This window comes from Dromaius novaehollandiae, chromosome 13 (assembly GCF_036370855.1).
Source record: "Dromaius novaehollandiae isolate bDroNov1 chromosome 13, bDroNov1.hap1, whole genome shotgun sequence".
Classification (NCBI taxonomy): Eukaryota; Metazoa; Chordata; class Aves; order Casuariiformes; family Dromaiidae; genus Dromaius; species Dromaius novaehollandiae.
Window position 1 is genome coordinate 4,140,459 of NC_088110.1, and position 14,690 is coordinate 4,155,148.

Consider the following 14,690-nt stretch of genomic DNA (forward strand, 5'->3'; position numbering starts at 1 on the left):
ATTGCTCATCCTAAGGGAGAGCGGGGGGGAAACAGATCCACTCCTGCTCTTGCCTCAGGTAGGACTCTGCACCCCAGCGAAGGCCCTCGACGGAGCGCGTTTTGCAGGGCGGCTTAGGAACCAAGGAAGCCTTGCTAAGCATGGCCAAACGGGGGGAGAGCTGGACGGCAGCGTGCTAGAAGGGCTGACCCAGGAGGAACCGAGTTGTTTTGTAGGAACATCCAACCCACTAGCTGGACACCAGATGTGGCCTCCGGCAGGTGAAGGACACCCGGAGCCCCAACTGCTGCGTGTTACCGCTGCAGCTGAAGCACCTTGCAAATAAAAGAGGAAACCTATGTATCTGTTCCTCATGAAGCTGAATCAAATCTATACCCAGCTCCATGTGAATCATAGCTTGCAATATATATATATATATTTATTTATTTATTATTATTTCTCCTCCTTTCTTCCTTTTTTTCTCCTTTTGCAGCCCGGCCCAAGGCGCTTTTCCGCAGTGACCCTTCTCGGCCGGGCCGGCCCCGGGGCCCTGGGCATCACTCATCATGCAGGTGACCAGCCCTCATAGAAGCCCCTTGGTCAAACAGCCCCATTTTCGGCTTTTACCGACGGGAGGGCAACCTGCGGGAGATGGGCAAGGGGCCTTCCGAGCCTCCGCTTTCTCCCCACGTCATTTTGGGAATAGCCTGGCTGATAATTCACATGATAAAATGCAGCAGTAGTTTCCCTGGAGGGAAGGGCCAGCCCTTGGGAGCAGGGATGGGGATGCCTGTTTTGGGATCGGCCCGTGCTGACGGGGTCCTCCAGCGGTCCCAGCAGCTCGGTGGGACCCAGAGGCTTAAAGGTGTCAGTGGTAGCGGGAAAGCGAGGATACATCACTGCAGGGCAGTGCCAGCGCTCGGACGAGTGCCCGAGCGACGTCTGCCTCGGTTTGCTGTGGGGGGGGTGCGGGAACGGCTTTCAAAGCACAGTTCGAGCAAATACTGTTTTGAAATGTGTATAGCTGCAAAACCAAAGTGTTTCAGAAGGAAATGCACCTACAAAAATAAAAAAAATAATGACCACTTCAGAGTTTTGTAGGAATTGTCCTTCTCCTGCCCTAAACAGCTCTGCCAAGTTTGGGGTCTGTTTCCAAAGCATTTCTGGGCAGCCGCAGCGAAGAGGGCACGACAGAAACGATGCACGCTTTTGTCAGCGTCGCTGTGAAATCCCAGCCCGAGAGGGCAGCTCGCTGTCAGGCTGCGCCCTGGCCCTGTGCGGAGCACGGCCGGCCGAGCGCCGAGGCCTCTCCCGCACCGCCGCCACCGCGCGCTCCCCGGGCCCGCGAGCCCTGCCCCCATCCTTCTTTTTTCTTTTTTCTCCCTATTTTTGAGGGGTTTTTTTGGGCACCGGATTGCAGCCCCCAGCCCTTTCCTCTTAACGCCTCCCCCAGATGGGTGGAATTCAGAGAAAGTCAACTAAAACCCAAGTAATTCCCCACAGCTGCCCATTCTGACCCAAAATATGATCGCAATCTAAAATATGAAAAATTACGAGCTAGTCTTAAAATTTATATACATATATTTAAGATAACCACTGTTTTGGAAAGGAAAGGGAGAGCTATACTTTCTGAGCCTTTAGGTTAGGCTCAGTTATCATCCATCATTTCATCATTCAAGTCAATCCAGCGAGTGAGCAAAGCGGAGCGCAGGTGTCCAAACTCATGGGAACCAGCTTTAGCCGGCAATGGCATCACAAGCTCCAGTTCAGGCCAACACTTAAAATTGTCTCTATTTGGGTCTCGTGACAAATGAGGCGTGTAAGATCACTAGTTAGCTGCTTCTTATCCCGAGTATTTTCCTCGTGGACCTCACCAGTTAGCGCGTACGGACCGCTCCTGCGCGCCCCATGAGTCCCAGCGCTGCGCGTAGCTTGCGACGAGCGATCAGCCCCCGCTACCGGCAGGCGAAGGCTAATTTTTCTTTTTGATCCAATAAATACTTGTCAGAGGGCTGTAAGGAGGAGAAAAAAAATTGGCAGCACCTCTGCTCTTTTCAGCATATTAAGATGTCTCTGTGCTTAGACTTGAAAAGGAAAGCGAGGCATGGATGATAAATAGAGCAACGTGCAGCTGACTTCAAGGGAAAGCTAATTTCCCTGGGGCTTGCTCCGCACTGCGTACATTAAGACCTAGCCCGCTTTGACAGCGCTGTGCCCTGAAGACAGATGCTTAAAAACACCGCGGTTAGTGCGAAGCTGACCTGAGGTTCGGCTCTGAAACGCCTCGGTCTCCTCCCAGCCGCTCGCCGGGACGGCGGGACGCGGAGCCGCTCGCCCCGCTGGCACAGCAAGCAGAGCTGCTCCAAGCCACCCACGAATTTAAACCGGGAAAAGTTCCCGAGTGGCAATTCCAGGGTGAAGAACCAACCACGTAAAGACACCCTTGAGCGCCGCGTGAGCGCAATATGCCACTTCTCCCTGGCTAGTTACAAGCCAGGAGCAATCGGGGAGAGGGGACCTGTCAAGGCCTTTCTACGGGCGATTGCCTTACAAGCCAAAGAAGCTCACTGCCACACGTTTTAGGCAGGAAAGTTGGGTTTCAAAACCTCTGTAGAAAACACCAGGGCCATATGCTGCACTGAAAGCCTTCTTTGCCTCAGTCTTTACTGGTGAGGCTGGCCCTTGGGAAGCCCCTGAGCCCAGCAGGGGAGGCTGGAGCAATGGAGACTTGCCCTGGGCAGAGAGGATCAGGAGTGGGAACGCTTAACAAACCGGACACACGTGAGTCCGTGGCGTCATGGGATGCACCTGCAATGCTGAGGGAGCTGGCTGATGTCACCACGAAGCTGCTATCGGTTATCTCTGAAATGTCACAGTGATCAGGAGAAGGGCCTGAGGACTGGAAGAAAGCAAACATCATTCCTATCTTCAGCAAGGAGGACCTAGGACCTACGGGCCAGTCAGCCTCAACTTGATTCCTGGAAGGGGATGGAGCAACTCATCCTGGACACCGTGTGGAAGACAGGAAGGTGATGGGGAATAGTCAGGATAGATTCATGAAGGGGAAATCATGCTTGAGCAACCTGATAGCCTTCTATGGTGGAATGACTGGCTTGGTGGATGAGGGGAGAGCGGTGGATATTGTCTCAACTCAAATAAGGCTTTTGACACCGTCTCCCACAACAGCCTCCTAGGCAAGCTCAGGAAGCGTGGGCTGGAGGAGTGGACAGTGAGGCGGCCCGAGAACTGGCTGAATGGCAGAGCTCAGAGGGTCGTGCTTAGTGGCACAAGGTCTGGCTGAAGCCTGTAGCTAGTGGTGTCCCCAGGGGTCAACACTGGGTCCAGTCTTGTGCGACTTCTTCCTCAGTGACCTGGATGAAGGGACAGAGTGCACCCTCAGCAAGTTTGCTGCTGAGTCAAACCTGGGAGGAGTGGCTGACGCCCCAGAGGGCTGTGCTGCCATTCAGAGGGGCCTCGAGGCTGGAGAGATGGGCAGAGATTGACCTCGTGAAGGTCAATAAAGGGAAGCGCGGAGTCCTGCACCTAGGGAGGAAAAACCCCATGCCCAGGACAGGCTGGGGGCTGCCCTGCTGGAAAGCAGCTCTGCAGAGAAGGACTTGGGGGTCCTGGTGGAGGACACGTTGCCCATGAGGCAGCAATGTGCCCTTGTGGCCCAGAAGGCCAATGGTGTCCTGGGCTGCATTAGGAAGAGCCTTGCCAGCAGGTGCAGGGAGGTGATCCTGCCCCTCTGCCCAGCCCTGGTGAGGCCACAGCTGGAGTACCGTGTCCAGTGCTGGGCTCCCCAACACACGAGAGACTGGGAGCTACTGGAGCGAGCGCAGCAAAAGGCTACTAAGAGGATGAAGGGGCTGGAGCATGTCTGCTGTGGGGAGAGGCTGCGAGAGCTGGGTCTGTTCGGCCTGGAGCAGAGAAGCCTGAGGGGGAGGGAATCTCATCAATGTGTTTAGGTATCCGAAGGGAGGGTGCAAAGAGGATGGGGCCGGGCTCTTTTCAGTGGTGCCCAGCAATAGCCCGAGAGGCACCAGGCACAAACTAAAATGCAGGCAGTTTTGTCTGAAGGTAAGGAGAAACTTGTTGCCTGTGAGGGTCAGAGAGCAGTGGAGCAGGTTGCCCAGGGAGGTGGTGGAGCCTCCATCCTTGGAGATATTCCAAAGCCATCTGGACACGGTCCTGGGCAATGTGACCCTGCTTGAGCAGGGGGTTGGACTAGCTGCTCTCCAGAGATCCCTTCCAACCTCAAGCATTCTGCGATTCTGGGCCCTTCCTTGCGGTTCCTGTGGCAGCCGGGTGCCCGGCACCCGTCTCCCCTCGCCCCCCACCCAGGCTGTGCCCGCTGCCAGGGGTTTCTGATGCGCTCGAAGACCTCACAGTGCTGCCGCAGCAGTGACCTCACCGTCCCAGCCCTGTCCCCGTCCCAGGGGACAGCAGTCACAAAGGGTTTGCGTGGGGAGGCGAGAGCAGCTCCAAAGGGCTGCGTCTGCTCCCGAGCCCTTGGTCCACGGCCCCGCCATGCTGGACACCGTGGGTCACGGCTGGGTCTCCCTTCTCTGGGGCAGTGGCTGCCTCCTGCACCTCTGCCCCAGCTTCCTGCTGCTGCTGGTGGCCTGGGCCACCGTGAGCATCTGGTGCAGCGTCTGCAAACGCCGCCAGGTAGGAGGGAGGCTCCGGGGCAGCCGTTCTCCCACCCTGCAGGAGGGCCCTGGCTGGCGGGGACCCACCCGTGCGGTGGGTGGGGGTCGGGGTGCTGCGGGCTCAGCCGAGGCCGCGGTCACAGTGCCGGTGCTCCTGTGCTGCAGGTCTCTCCCTGGAGCTGTTGCGGGGGGAGGCACTCGGACGCCCGGGACCCAGGTGAGGCTGCGCTGCCCCGGTGCTGGCTCCCGCCGGGGACCACGTGCCTGCCCGGCTGGGATCATGGCCCCGGCCCCGAGCGGCCCCACGGCAGTGGGGTTCACGCTGCCCGCATGGGGAGAGGTGCCGTCCCTGGGGGGCTGCTTGGGGACAAGCCGCGCTCCGGGCTGCTGGGCCATGGGGGTGCCCCATCCATTGCTGCCCTGCTCACTTGTGTGTCCCTGAGGGGGCTCCAATCCCTCCCCTGCCGCGGGCTGTCGGGGTCCCCAGGTCCCTGCTGTGTCCCTGCTCCTCTGCACGGGGCCTGCTGGGAGGCGGGTCCAGGAGGGGTTGTCGGTGGGGCTGGGCCGTTCCGCGCGTGGGGCTCTTCTCTGCGGTCCCCAGCTCTTGGCCCTGGGAAGGGGAGGGCTGCCCTGCTCCCCGCGCCCTGCTCCCTGCCCAGCACAGCTCTGCTCCGCGGCACCGAGCGCTCGGCCTCGCCCGGTGCCGGGCTGCTCCCGGAGATGGGATCCCTCCGGCCGACCGCATTCCCGGGGCCCAGGGGCTGCCCCGGGCTGGGGTGCGCCCGCGCTGGGCACAACAGGGCCCCGTGCCCAGCCGGGAGGCGGCCGCGGGGCTGCGTGTGGGGCAGGTGCCCTCGGCCCTGCTCAGGGTGCCCTGTCCCCACTCTGTGTTGCAGGCGATGAGCAGCGGGCGTCCGGCTGCAGGGCCCGGGGTGGGTTCCTGTGCTACGACCTCAGCTGCAGGCCCTGCGGCGAGGCCGCCCGGGAGAGGCAGCGGCAGCTGGAGGCAGAAGCTTGGCAAAGCCCCTGGGCCTCCAGCAGGCCACAGTCGCCCTCCTCGGAGGACTCCAGCCCCTGGAGGGCACACAGCGAGCGGAGGAGACTGCCTGCCCGGCATAGGGGGCTGCCCCAGAGGGGGCCGGGGACCCCCAGGCCGCTGCCTCCAGCCACAGCCCCAACCGTCCTCGAGCTTCGCAGCCAGGCCGACAAGCTTGCGGGGCTGACGCACGCCCTGCCAGAGAGAGCTGTCAGCCCCCAGGCCGGCTCACCCACCGCCCTGGGCTCGCGCCTGGCTGAGGGGGCTGGCAGCCTGCCCGGGGGCACCGATCCTCGCCCCGTGTCGAGGCTGAAGCTGGGACACAAGATCAAGAAGAGGCTGCGGATGCACTTGATAAAGAAGTGCACAGAGATCCGTCTGGCAGGCTTCCCCGCCGTGGTGCAGGCATCCTGGGAGGTGTCCATCTGCAGCCTGGGGCACCCCGCAGCCCCCCCACCGCTGCGCTCCACCACGGCCCCCAAGTACTTCCACACGGCAGAGGCCCTGTTCCTGCCGGAGGAGGCCCGGGAAACCCTGGAGCTCCACATCCGGGCAAAGAGGCTGCAGCACCAGCAGAGCCTATCCAAGGAGTCGCCTGCAGCTCACGTGCCCCAGGCACCGGTCTCAGCCCACCAAGAGCAGCGTCAAGAGACCCCCGTCCAGCTGCCCGCTCAGCATCCGCCCTGCCTTCCCCAGGCCACCAAGCACCGTGCAGAGCCACAGCCTGAGCCCTTCCCTCCGGAGAGGGACAACAACAGCGGGCAGGAAGAAAAGAAGCGGCAGGGATCGGACACTCAGGGCAGGATGTGGCGCCTGAGGAACACCAAGGGAGCGGTCACATACACGGCCCAGCGGCTCTCCCAGAGCCCCCGTGCCACGAGGTGGACCATCCTCAGGGTCCTGGTGTTACATCCTCCGAGCAAAGGCTCATTCAGTTAAACACATATCCCTGGCCGACATCAGGGGAGCAAGGTCAGGCGGAAGAAACCGCAGGACCGAAGGCAGGAGGAAGGAGCACGCTGAACCGGCTGCAACTCCAGCCATCACGGGAGAGCCGTTCGGCTATTGTCCCCGGGTGAGACCCACCAACACAGGTCAAGGAAAGAAACTCCACTCACCTTAATCATTACAGAATTTACTGATAATCACCACCAAGATTAGACGTGTCAGTAGAAAAATAAATTTTACACCAGTTTCTATCATACCAAGATTTGTTTGTGACTGCTTGCAGGAGTCAGTGAAGTACAAAGTCGGGCTGACCTAAAGCACATCAGCACACACTGTGCCCACACCCAGAAAGCAGGACTGTGCATCTGGGCTCCAGCAGCGGCCCTTCTCCAGCGCAGGCGGCTTTTCTTTGGCTGACCCCCCTGGCTGGGCCCTGCGGACAGGGCTTCACCGCAGCGCCCGCTCCGGGACACGGAGCCATTTCCATTCTTGCAAGCTCTGCCCAGCTTTTGGCAAGGTGGCACCGCAGTGCCTCAAAACTACTCAGAACTGCTCTTCCTGTAATTTTGCCCTTTCGGTTTGGATCTGGTTTTCTTGGAGAGGGCATGTAGGAGAGCTGGGCCTGCACAGCTTCCTGCTGTGCTCTGGGATCCCCGGGGCCATGCAGAGACCTCACCCCCCTGGCTAAGACTTGTTAAGATAAGTGAGCATCTCACTGTTCACCTTTTACACAAGAATTCCCCGAAAATCTCACCGCACCTGGGCACCGACAGGCCCCACGGGGTACAGCCACCCAACACCCGAGCTGTAGCCAAGCTGCAAACTTTTCACGTGAAACACTCCCCTCAAAAGAGATGCTGGGAGATTACAACAGGCAGGAAACAGGCCATTTTCTGGCAGCCCACACTGGGTGGTTTTATCCACTGATTTTTTTTTCCCCATTTGTTCTGAGCTCTTCACAGCAAGGATTTGTGTCCCGCAGGTCTCAACCCCATTGCTGCGGAGGAGTCCTCCACTGAGCGGCAAGGAAAAGGCCACTGCAGCCCCCAAGCCAAGACCCATTCCCACCCTGCCGTCTCTGTGACCCCCGAGGGACCCCCAGCAGCGAGGTCGCCATGCCCTTAACATTCTGGTTAAGCTGCTCCAGCATGGGAACCTGCCCAGGGACAAATCCTCTCCAGCTTCATCTCCCTCTGCTCTGTCCTCTCCCACACCTGCACGCTCCTCACACTGTAACACACAGCACAGTGGCAAAGTGCTTCCCCGGTGACAATCAGCTTAATCTTTGCTACCACGACACCCCACACACCGAGGTCATGAACAAAGGAAACAGAGAAGGTGCCCAAGACACTAGTTTCTTGCGTCGTCTAAAACCTAAGACCAAACCTGCCCAGTCTACGTCTCACAAAAGACTTCAATCCAGCCAGCAGAATACAGGGCCTGCACAGCTTCCTGCTGTGCTCTGGGATCACCACGGTGATACAGAGAGCTCATCCCCATGACGCTGATGGGAGGCACCCACGAGTGCTGAGGCAGCTGGCCACTGTCCTTGCTAGGCCACTCTGTCATCTTTGAAAGGTCATGGTGATCGGGAGAGGTGCCTGAGGACTGGAAGAAAGCAAATGTCACTCCAGTCTTCAAAAAGGGCGAGGAAGAGGACCTGGGGAACTACAGGCCAGTCAGCCTCCCCTGCATCCCTGGGAAGGTGATGGAACAGCTCATCCTGGATGTCATCTCCAAGCATGGGGAGGAAAAGAAGGTGATGAGGAGTAGTCAGTATGGATTCCCCAAGGGGAAATCATGCCTAAGCAACCTGATAGCCTTCTATGGTGGAATGACTGGCTGGGTAGATGAGGGGAGAGCACTGGATGCTGTCTAGCTCGGCTTCAGTCCGGCTTTTGACACCGTCTCCCACAACAGCCTCCTAGGCAAGCTCAGGAAGCGTGGGCTGGAGGAGTGGACAGTGAGGCGGCCCGAGAACTGGCTGAATGGCAGAGCTCAGAGGGTCGTGCTTAGTGGCACAAGGTCTGGCTGAAGCCTGTAGCTAGTGGTGTCCCCAGGGGTCAACACTGGGTCCAGTCTTGTGCGACTTCTTCCTCAGTGACCTGGATGAAGGGACAGAGTGCACCCTCAGCAAGTTTGCTGCTGAGTCGAACCTGGGAGGAGTGGCTGACGCCCCAGAGGGCTGTGCTGCCATTCAGAGGGGCCTCGAGGCTGGAGAGATGGGCAGAGATTGACCTCGTGAAGGTCAATAAAGGGAAGCGCGGAGTCCTGCACCTAGGGAGGAAAAACCCCATGCCCAGGACAGGCTGGGGGCTGCCCTGCTGGAAAGCAGCTCTGCAGAGAAGGACTTGGGGGTCCTGGTGGAGGACACGTTGCCCATGAGGCAGCAATGTGCCCTTGTGGCCCAGAAGGCCAATGGTGTCCTGGGCTGCATTAGGAAGAGCCTTGCCAGCAGGTGCAGGGAGGTGATCCTGCCCCTCTGCCCAGCCCTGGTGAGGCCACAGCTGGAGTACCGTGTCCAGTGCTGGGCTCCCCAACACACGAGAGACTGGGAGCTACTGGAGCGAGCGCAGCAAAAGGCTACTAAGAGGATGAAGGGGCTGGAGCATGTCTGCTGTGGGGAGAGGCTGCGAGAGCTGGGTCTGTTCGGCCTGGAGCAGAGAAGCCTGAGGGGGAGGGAATCTCATCAATGTGTTTAGGTATCCGAAGGGAGGGTGCAAAGAGGATGGGGCCAGGCTCTTTTCAGTGGTGCCCAGCAATAGCCCGAGAGGCACCAGGCACAAACTAAAATGCAGGCAGTTTTGTCTGAACATGAGGAAAAACTTTTTTTCCCAGGGAGGTTGTGGGGTCTCCATCCTTGGAGGTATTCAAAAGTGGACACAGTCCTGGGCAACATGCTCTAGGTGACCCTACTTGAGCAGACGGTTAGACCAAGTGATCTCCAGAGGTCCCTTCCAACCCCGACTATCCTGTGATGGACGTGTCTGCGCTCCCCCCACTCCAAGCACTCGGCACAGGTTTTGCAGAAGCGCTGGTGGGTAGGAAGGAGCCCAGGGCACGCTCGGTTCATGTTGTCCACTTTCTTGTGTTTGCAGGCTGCAGAGAGGCAGCAATGGCACCTTTGGGCTGGGCTCGGTGGGACCGTGGCCGTGAGTGCCGCCGGCAGGGCTCTGTCCGGGGGGCAGCTCGGATCGGGAGCCGGCAGAGAAAGCGGAGCTGATGAGCAACAACTCCCGTTTTCTCAGCAGTCATTCCTCTGGTCGTAACCCAAATCAGATGTGGTACAGCTGTGGGCTCCTGTTGTTGTCGTTGCCTATTTTTACACACTTTGTTTCCCCCCCCCCACCCCCCCGGAGACGGCTTGGTCCATCCCTGGAAAAAGAGGTGTGACTGTGTTGTTACTCATATATAACATTTGCTAATACAGTTATTTAGCTGACAGCTTTTATTTGCAGCTGCCTCGTACATGGCGCACGTACAGGTTGCATCCGTCGATTTTAAAGAGTGAAACATGGCGGTTAGCCAAGGCCGTGGCCCCAGCGTTCCCGCTCGCCGGAGCCAGAACCAGGTCGCTGCCTGGGCTCACTACCGGGGCCCCCAAATCAGGCTGCCTTGCTGGGTTTTGTGAGGCTCGTAGGAAGCTCACACGCCTGGCGGGAGCTCCAGCCCGCTCGTGGGAATCAGCTGCATTCAAGCATGTAGCAGGAATTTTGTTTTTGCTTTGTTTTTTTTTCTGCGAGAAACCCAAGCTTCTGTGGTTAGCCGTGTTGACAGCGCAACGTCCGTGCGGAGCACTGCGTCGGCACGGCCGGGAATGCGGCTTTCGGGTTTGCCCCCTCTCCGGGGCGCGAGACCTCACTCGGCGGGGCCTCGCTCTCGGAGCTTTACTCAGGCAGGAGAAAAACTGCTGTTTACCAGGAAAAATGATTAATTGCAACCAGAAAGTAAACTGCAAAGGGGTAAACTGCCTTTCCCGGGGCCCCGTGTCGCCTCTAAGCCGGGAGAGCGGGAGGAATCGCGGCTGCGATAAAGCAGCACCGGCTCGAGGTTTCTGTGGCCTTAGCTTTGGGTGAAAGAGGTACCGCTGGGCAGTGAAGAAATGGGCTAGCAAGTCTAAAAAAAAACAGGAGAAAAAGATGTCATTAGTTTAATTCTGCATATGGTGCATATTGCCCCCTGCCCCAAGCTGCAGGGCCAAACTCCCCACCGGGATGAGGAGCTCTGATGCTACTGAGATGCCTCCTCCTGGGTTCATCCCCGCAGGATGCGATGCCAAAAAGTTCATCCGTGAGCGTCTAAAATGGGGAAATCCGTCAGCCCGTTACCGTAGGCGATGCAAATTGTGGTAGCCTGTAAAGCCCTCCGGCCTCCCTCAACCCTGCCTTGCTCGCGCGGCCCTAGCAAGGGACACGTCACGTGGTGAGCGCTGGCGCTAGTCCATACCCTCGGCTTCTTGCTCATTTGTGTTTAATTATCATCTGCTTATGTTGGGCAATGCCTTGGCTGAACGCCATCCACCCCGGTCAGGTTTCTGCCGTACAAATGGATGATGCTCACAGTTACCAGCAGAGTTCACAAAAGCAAATGTGTTCCCCGAATTGTTCTGGCGAGATTCTCCCCGGGACGCGCGATCCATCTGCACGGACCTCTCCATTCCACGCAGCAGCAAGGGTTCAAGCCGGGGGTTTCTGTGGCCCTTCAAGCCTTTCTGACCCTTCTTCACATCAACTCTTGGAGTCAAATGCCAGCTGTGTGGTGCTTTTGCTCCCGCATGTTACTACTGTGTTGCTCGAGGCTGGTGTCCTGAGGGAAGCAGTGCCTGAAAGCTGTGGGAAATGGTCTGACACGAGGGTGTCCAAGGTGAGGTTTGGTGGTGGGTTGGTGGATCTGAGCTAGCAGCCTCTCAGCATCCTGGGGGAGCCCCGTTATCATGATTTATTGCATCTACACCTACTGCTCCTGTGGTCTCCCGGGGTCTGAGCATGGCTGCAGGTGCTGAGAGCATGCTGTGTAGCAGGGGGGAAAGTGGGGGAAAATGGGGAAAAAACACTCCAGGGTCTTGCTGACGCCGCAGCCACCGCTGAGCGGGCCAGCACAGAGGGGATGAACATGGCACTGGTCCGTCAGTGAGCGCCTGGGAGCTGCCAGGCGCCGTGCGGAGGGATGCTCAGGCCATATTCACGCCATCATCCCAAATACAGGTGCTACCTGCACTGGTGCTCCCCGTGTTTTCCCAGAACGCTGCTATGCCAGTGGCCCTGTTGATAGTTCCTGCCTCAGTGAGTCATTCGTGAGCTTGTTCCGGTGCCTTTGCTCATGCCACTTACTAATTTCTACTTAATTCCTTCCCACAAGCCTTTGTCCCACACCCTTGTGTTTCAACCGGAAAAACTAGATGCAGCTGGGTGTTTTTTTTTCCCCCTCAGCTTACTCTCATGGTTTCTGACACAGCGTAATTAGGGCTTAAATTTTTACATCTGACACCCGTCTAAAGGTATCTCCGCAGAGCCACATCACAGGGGTGATGCACTCCGTCCGGCACTGCTGGCGGTGGCATTTTTTGAGCAGAGGTATTAAATGGAAAAGTGGTAAAAGTCTGCTTGCCTTGGCCTAGGAAGGCATCAAAAATAATCAAAGGATTTAGCCAGCAGTGTATTGACTGCAGTGCGGCAGCAGCAAAAGTCTCGGTAGCAGCTGAGATGCACGGCTGCAATGCACGTGAGCAAGGCTGCCGCGACCTCAGCGCCGCTTAGCAGGAAGGGCAGATGCGTCCGAGTATCGGCAAGTGCCAAAAAACCAGAGCTGGGCCAACTGCCAAAACCAGAGAGTGGGCTTTTCGTGTTTTGGCACATGCCTTTTTCCTTCGTCAAGGTAGAAAGTTGAAATACTGTTTTTTGGTTTTCGGTTGCAGTTCTTTCTGAGAGTTGAAGCTTTCCAACATGTTTCACCTGGATGCTATCGCACTGATTATGTGGGACACAGTAAAGTACGTGTGGGTTTATGTTATATGAGAAACAATAAATTTTCGGCTAGATTAAAACATATTTCAATAAATTCTCATCCTCGTATGACTCAATACAGTCCAATTTAATTATGTGAGCATGTTTTCAATGGAAAAATAGTCTTTTTGACCAAAGCAAAAGAGTGAGCGGCTCCAGTTGAATCTACCTTGAAAAGTCCTGCTGAAAACGTTCCTCCACGCGAGCAACCGGTGCCGTCCCAGCGAGGCAGACGCAGACGGCTGCGGAGCTCGAGAGAAGGGAGGGCAATTTTCACGCGGCGCGAGCAAAGCGTGCACGACCCATCGGGGGGGGGGGGGGGGGGGTTGCCTCTCCCAGGGAGAACAATTTGCAGAGACGGGAGAAACCGTGTTAAGTCCTCCTGAAGGCCCAGGCTGCACCGACGTGCTTGTCAGCTCTGCGCCTGCTATGGCCCCCATGGAAACCCCGGGGACACTCAGGGCTGCGTAAGGAACAAGTGCCGTTTTTTTCTGCCACGAGCTTGCCTCTGCCACAGAGGGGTACACACGTAACATCACGCAGGCCGGTGGCTCTGGGAACTGTGATTTCTGGTGCGGTCGGCAGTTCGCCTTGAACAGGACGGGCAGGTGCAGTGCAGATGTTCGCGCGGAGGAGAGGCCAGGACCGGCCTCTCAATTCCTGCCAGCCATGGCATAAGAGCGGTGTTTTTCTGTTATAATCAAGTCCACACGTTCTGCTAACATTTGGGGCAGATATTTTCCTGTAACGCTTGGGCAAATTTGCTCCGACGAGATTTTGCAGGCAACCCCCCGCACCTCCCGCTTCCGCCCCGCAGCCCTCGACCGACGAGCAACCGGCTGTGATGGCTGCCGCGGCCGTCCGCGCCCCTCGCAGAGAGGGTCTCCGGGTCGCCTCAGCTGATCTGATCCTGATGTGTGTTCCTGAAAAAATTAGCAGAAACTATCCAAAATACTGTCTTGTGATCTGTCTAGACTATGACTTCATCGGTGTATCTGTTTAGAGGGGTGATTTTACACAGGACTAGCAGGAGGAGAGGTTTTCTCTTCCCTTTGTGCCTTTGCCTTCAAGGCACTTAAGAAGAATATAGCACTTTGTTGCCCGTAAACCTTTAATAGGACAGTGTTAGCCCCCGCCAGCCAGCTCCGACACGGACGGGGGGGTCTCCAAGCTGCTCAGCTCTGAAAAGCGCCGGGAAAGGAGACGGTGGGAGAGGCAGCACGACGTGGGGCCTCTGCGGCAAGAGGGGTGGCAGCGGTGCTCGGCCCGGCGGCGGGACAGCGGAGAGGCCGCGAGAGGAGGCCTGTGGCGGGCGAAACGCCCGGGAAGCGGGTTACCCTCCACGCTGGTTCTCCTGTTCAAAGGAAAAGGTCACTCTGGGGAAGAAAACCAAATTCAGAAGTGCTCAGATTTAATCCCTCGTATGTTGTGACCTGTTTCTTCCGTCCTCCCTTGGGTCTACTGACAAAACCGCTGAAAAAAGGCAGCTCATCTAAAAGCATCTCTTTTCTGCCGTGGTAAACCCATCTCATTCAGGGCCTGCCCCAGGCTCCCGCCACCCCGGCCAGCGTAAGGCCAGTAAACAGCCGGGATCCTAAGCAGGGTTTCCAGGAAAGTTTATTCAAAAAAAAAACCATTCAAGAGAAAGACGTGTCCTTGCTGTGAGAAACTTCTTTTATGCTATATCATCCTCTAACCAAAGGGATGGAAAAGATGGGAGAATTATTTTCAGGAGGGTGAAACGTGGGTAGGCCAGAGGGCCCTGCCTCGAGTCGGTCGCGCCGTTTCTTGGTTTTCTCGCAGGGCGGGTGCTTGGTGGGACATGGCGCCCAGGTGCGGTGGGGGTCTCCCCGCCATGGGGTGGCCATAGGGCGGGAAGGGCGCACCTCACGTCCCGGGCGGGCCGAGGCAGGGCTCGAACCCGCGGCCTCCCACCTGCCAGGCTACGCCCTCCCTCCTCCCCCACCGCCGGGGGCGGGGCGGTGCCCCCTCCCGCGGCTGCTCCGCCCCTGGCCCCGCCCCCCCTCGGAGCCCCGCCCCCGGCTCCCTCCCTCCCCGTCGCCCCGCCCCCCC

At 58.0% G+C, this 14,690-nt stretch overlaps 1 protein-coding gene across 1 annotated transcript; it reads left to right on the top strand.

Moving 5' to 3' along the window:
• Positions 1-4,165: 4,165 nt before the first annotated feature.
• On the top strand, positions 4,166-6,606 carry LOC135329766 (uncharacterized). Its single transcript, XM_064519542.1, has 2 exons — positions 4,166-4,650; positions 5,528-6,606. The coding sequence occupies exons 1-2, from the start codon at positions 4,350-4,352 to the stop codon at positions 6,604-6,606; spliced, it is 1,380 nt and encodes a 459-aa protein (XP_064375612.1). The 5' UTR covers positions 4,166-4,349.
• Positions 6,607-14,690: the final 8,084 nt, after the last annotated feature.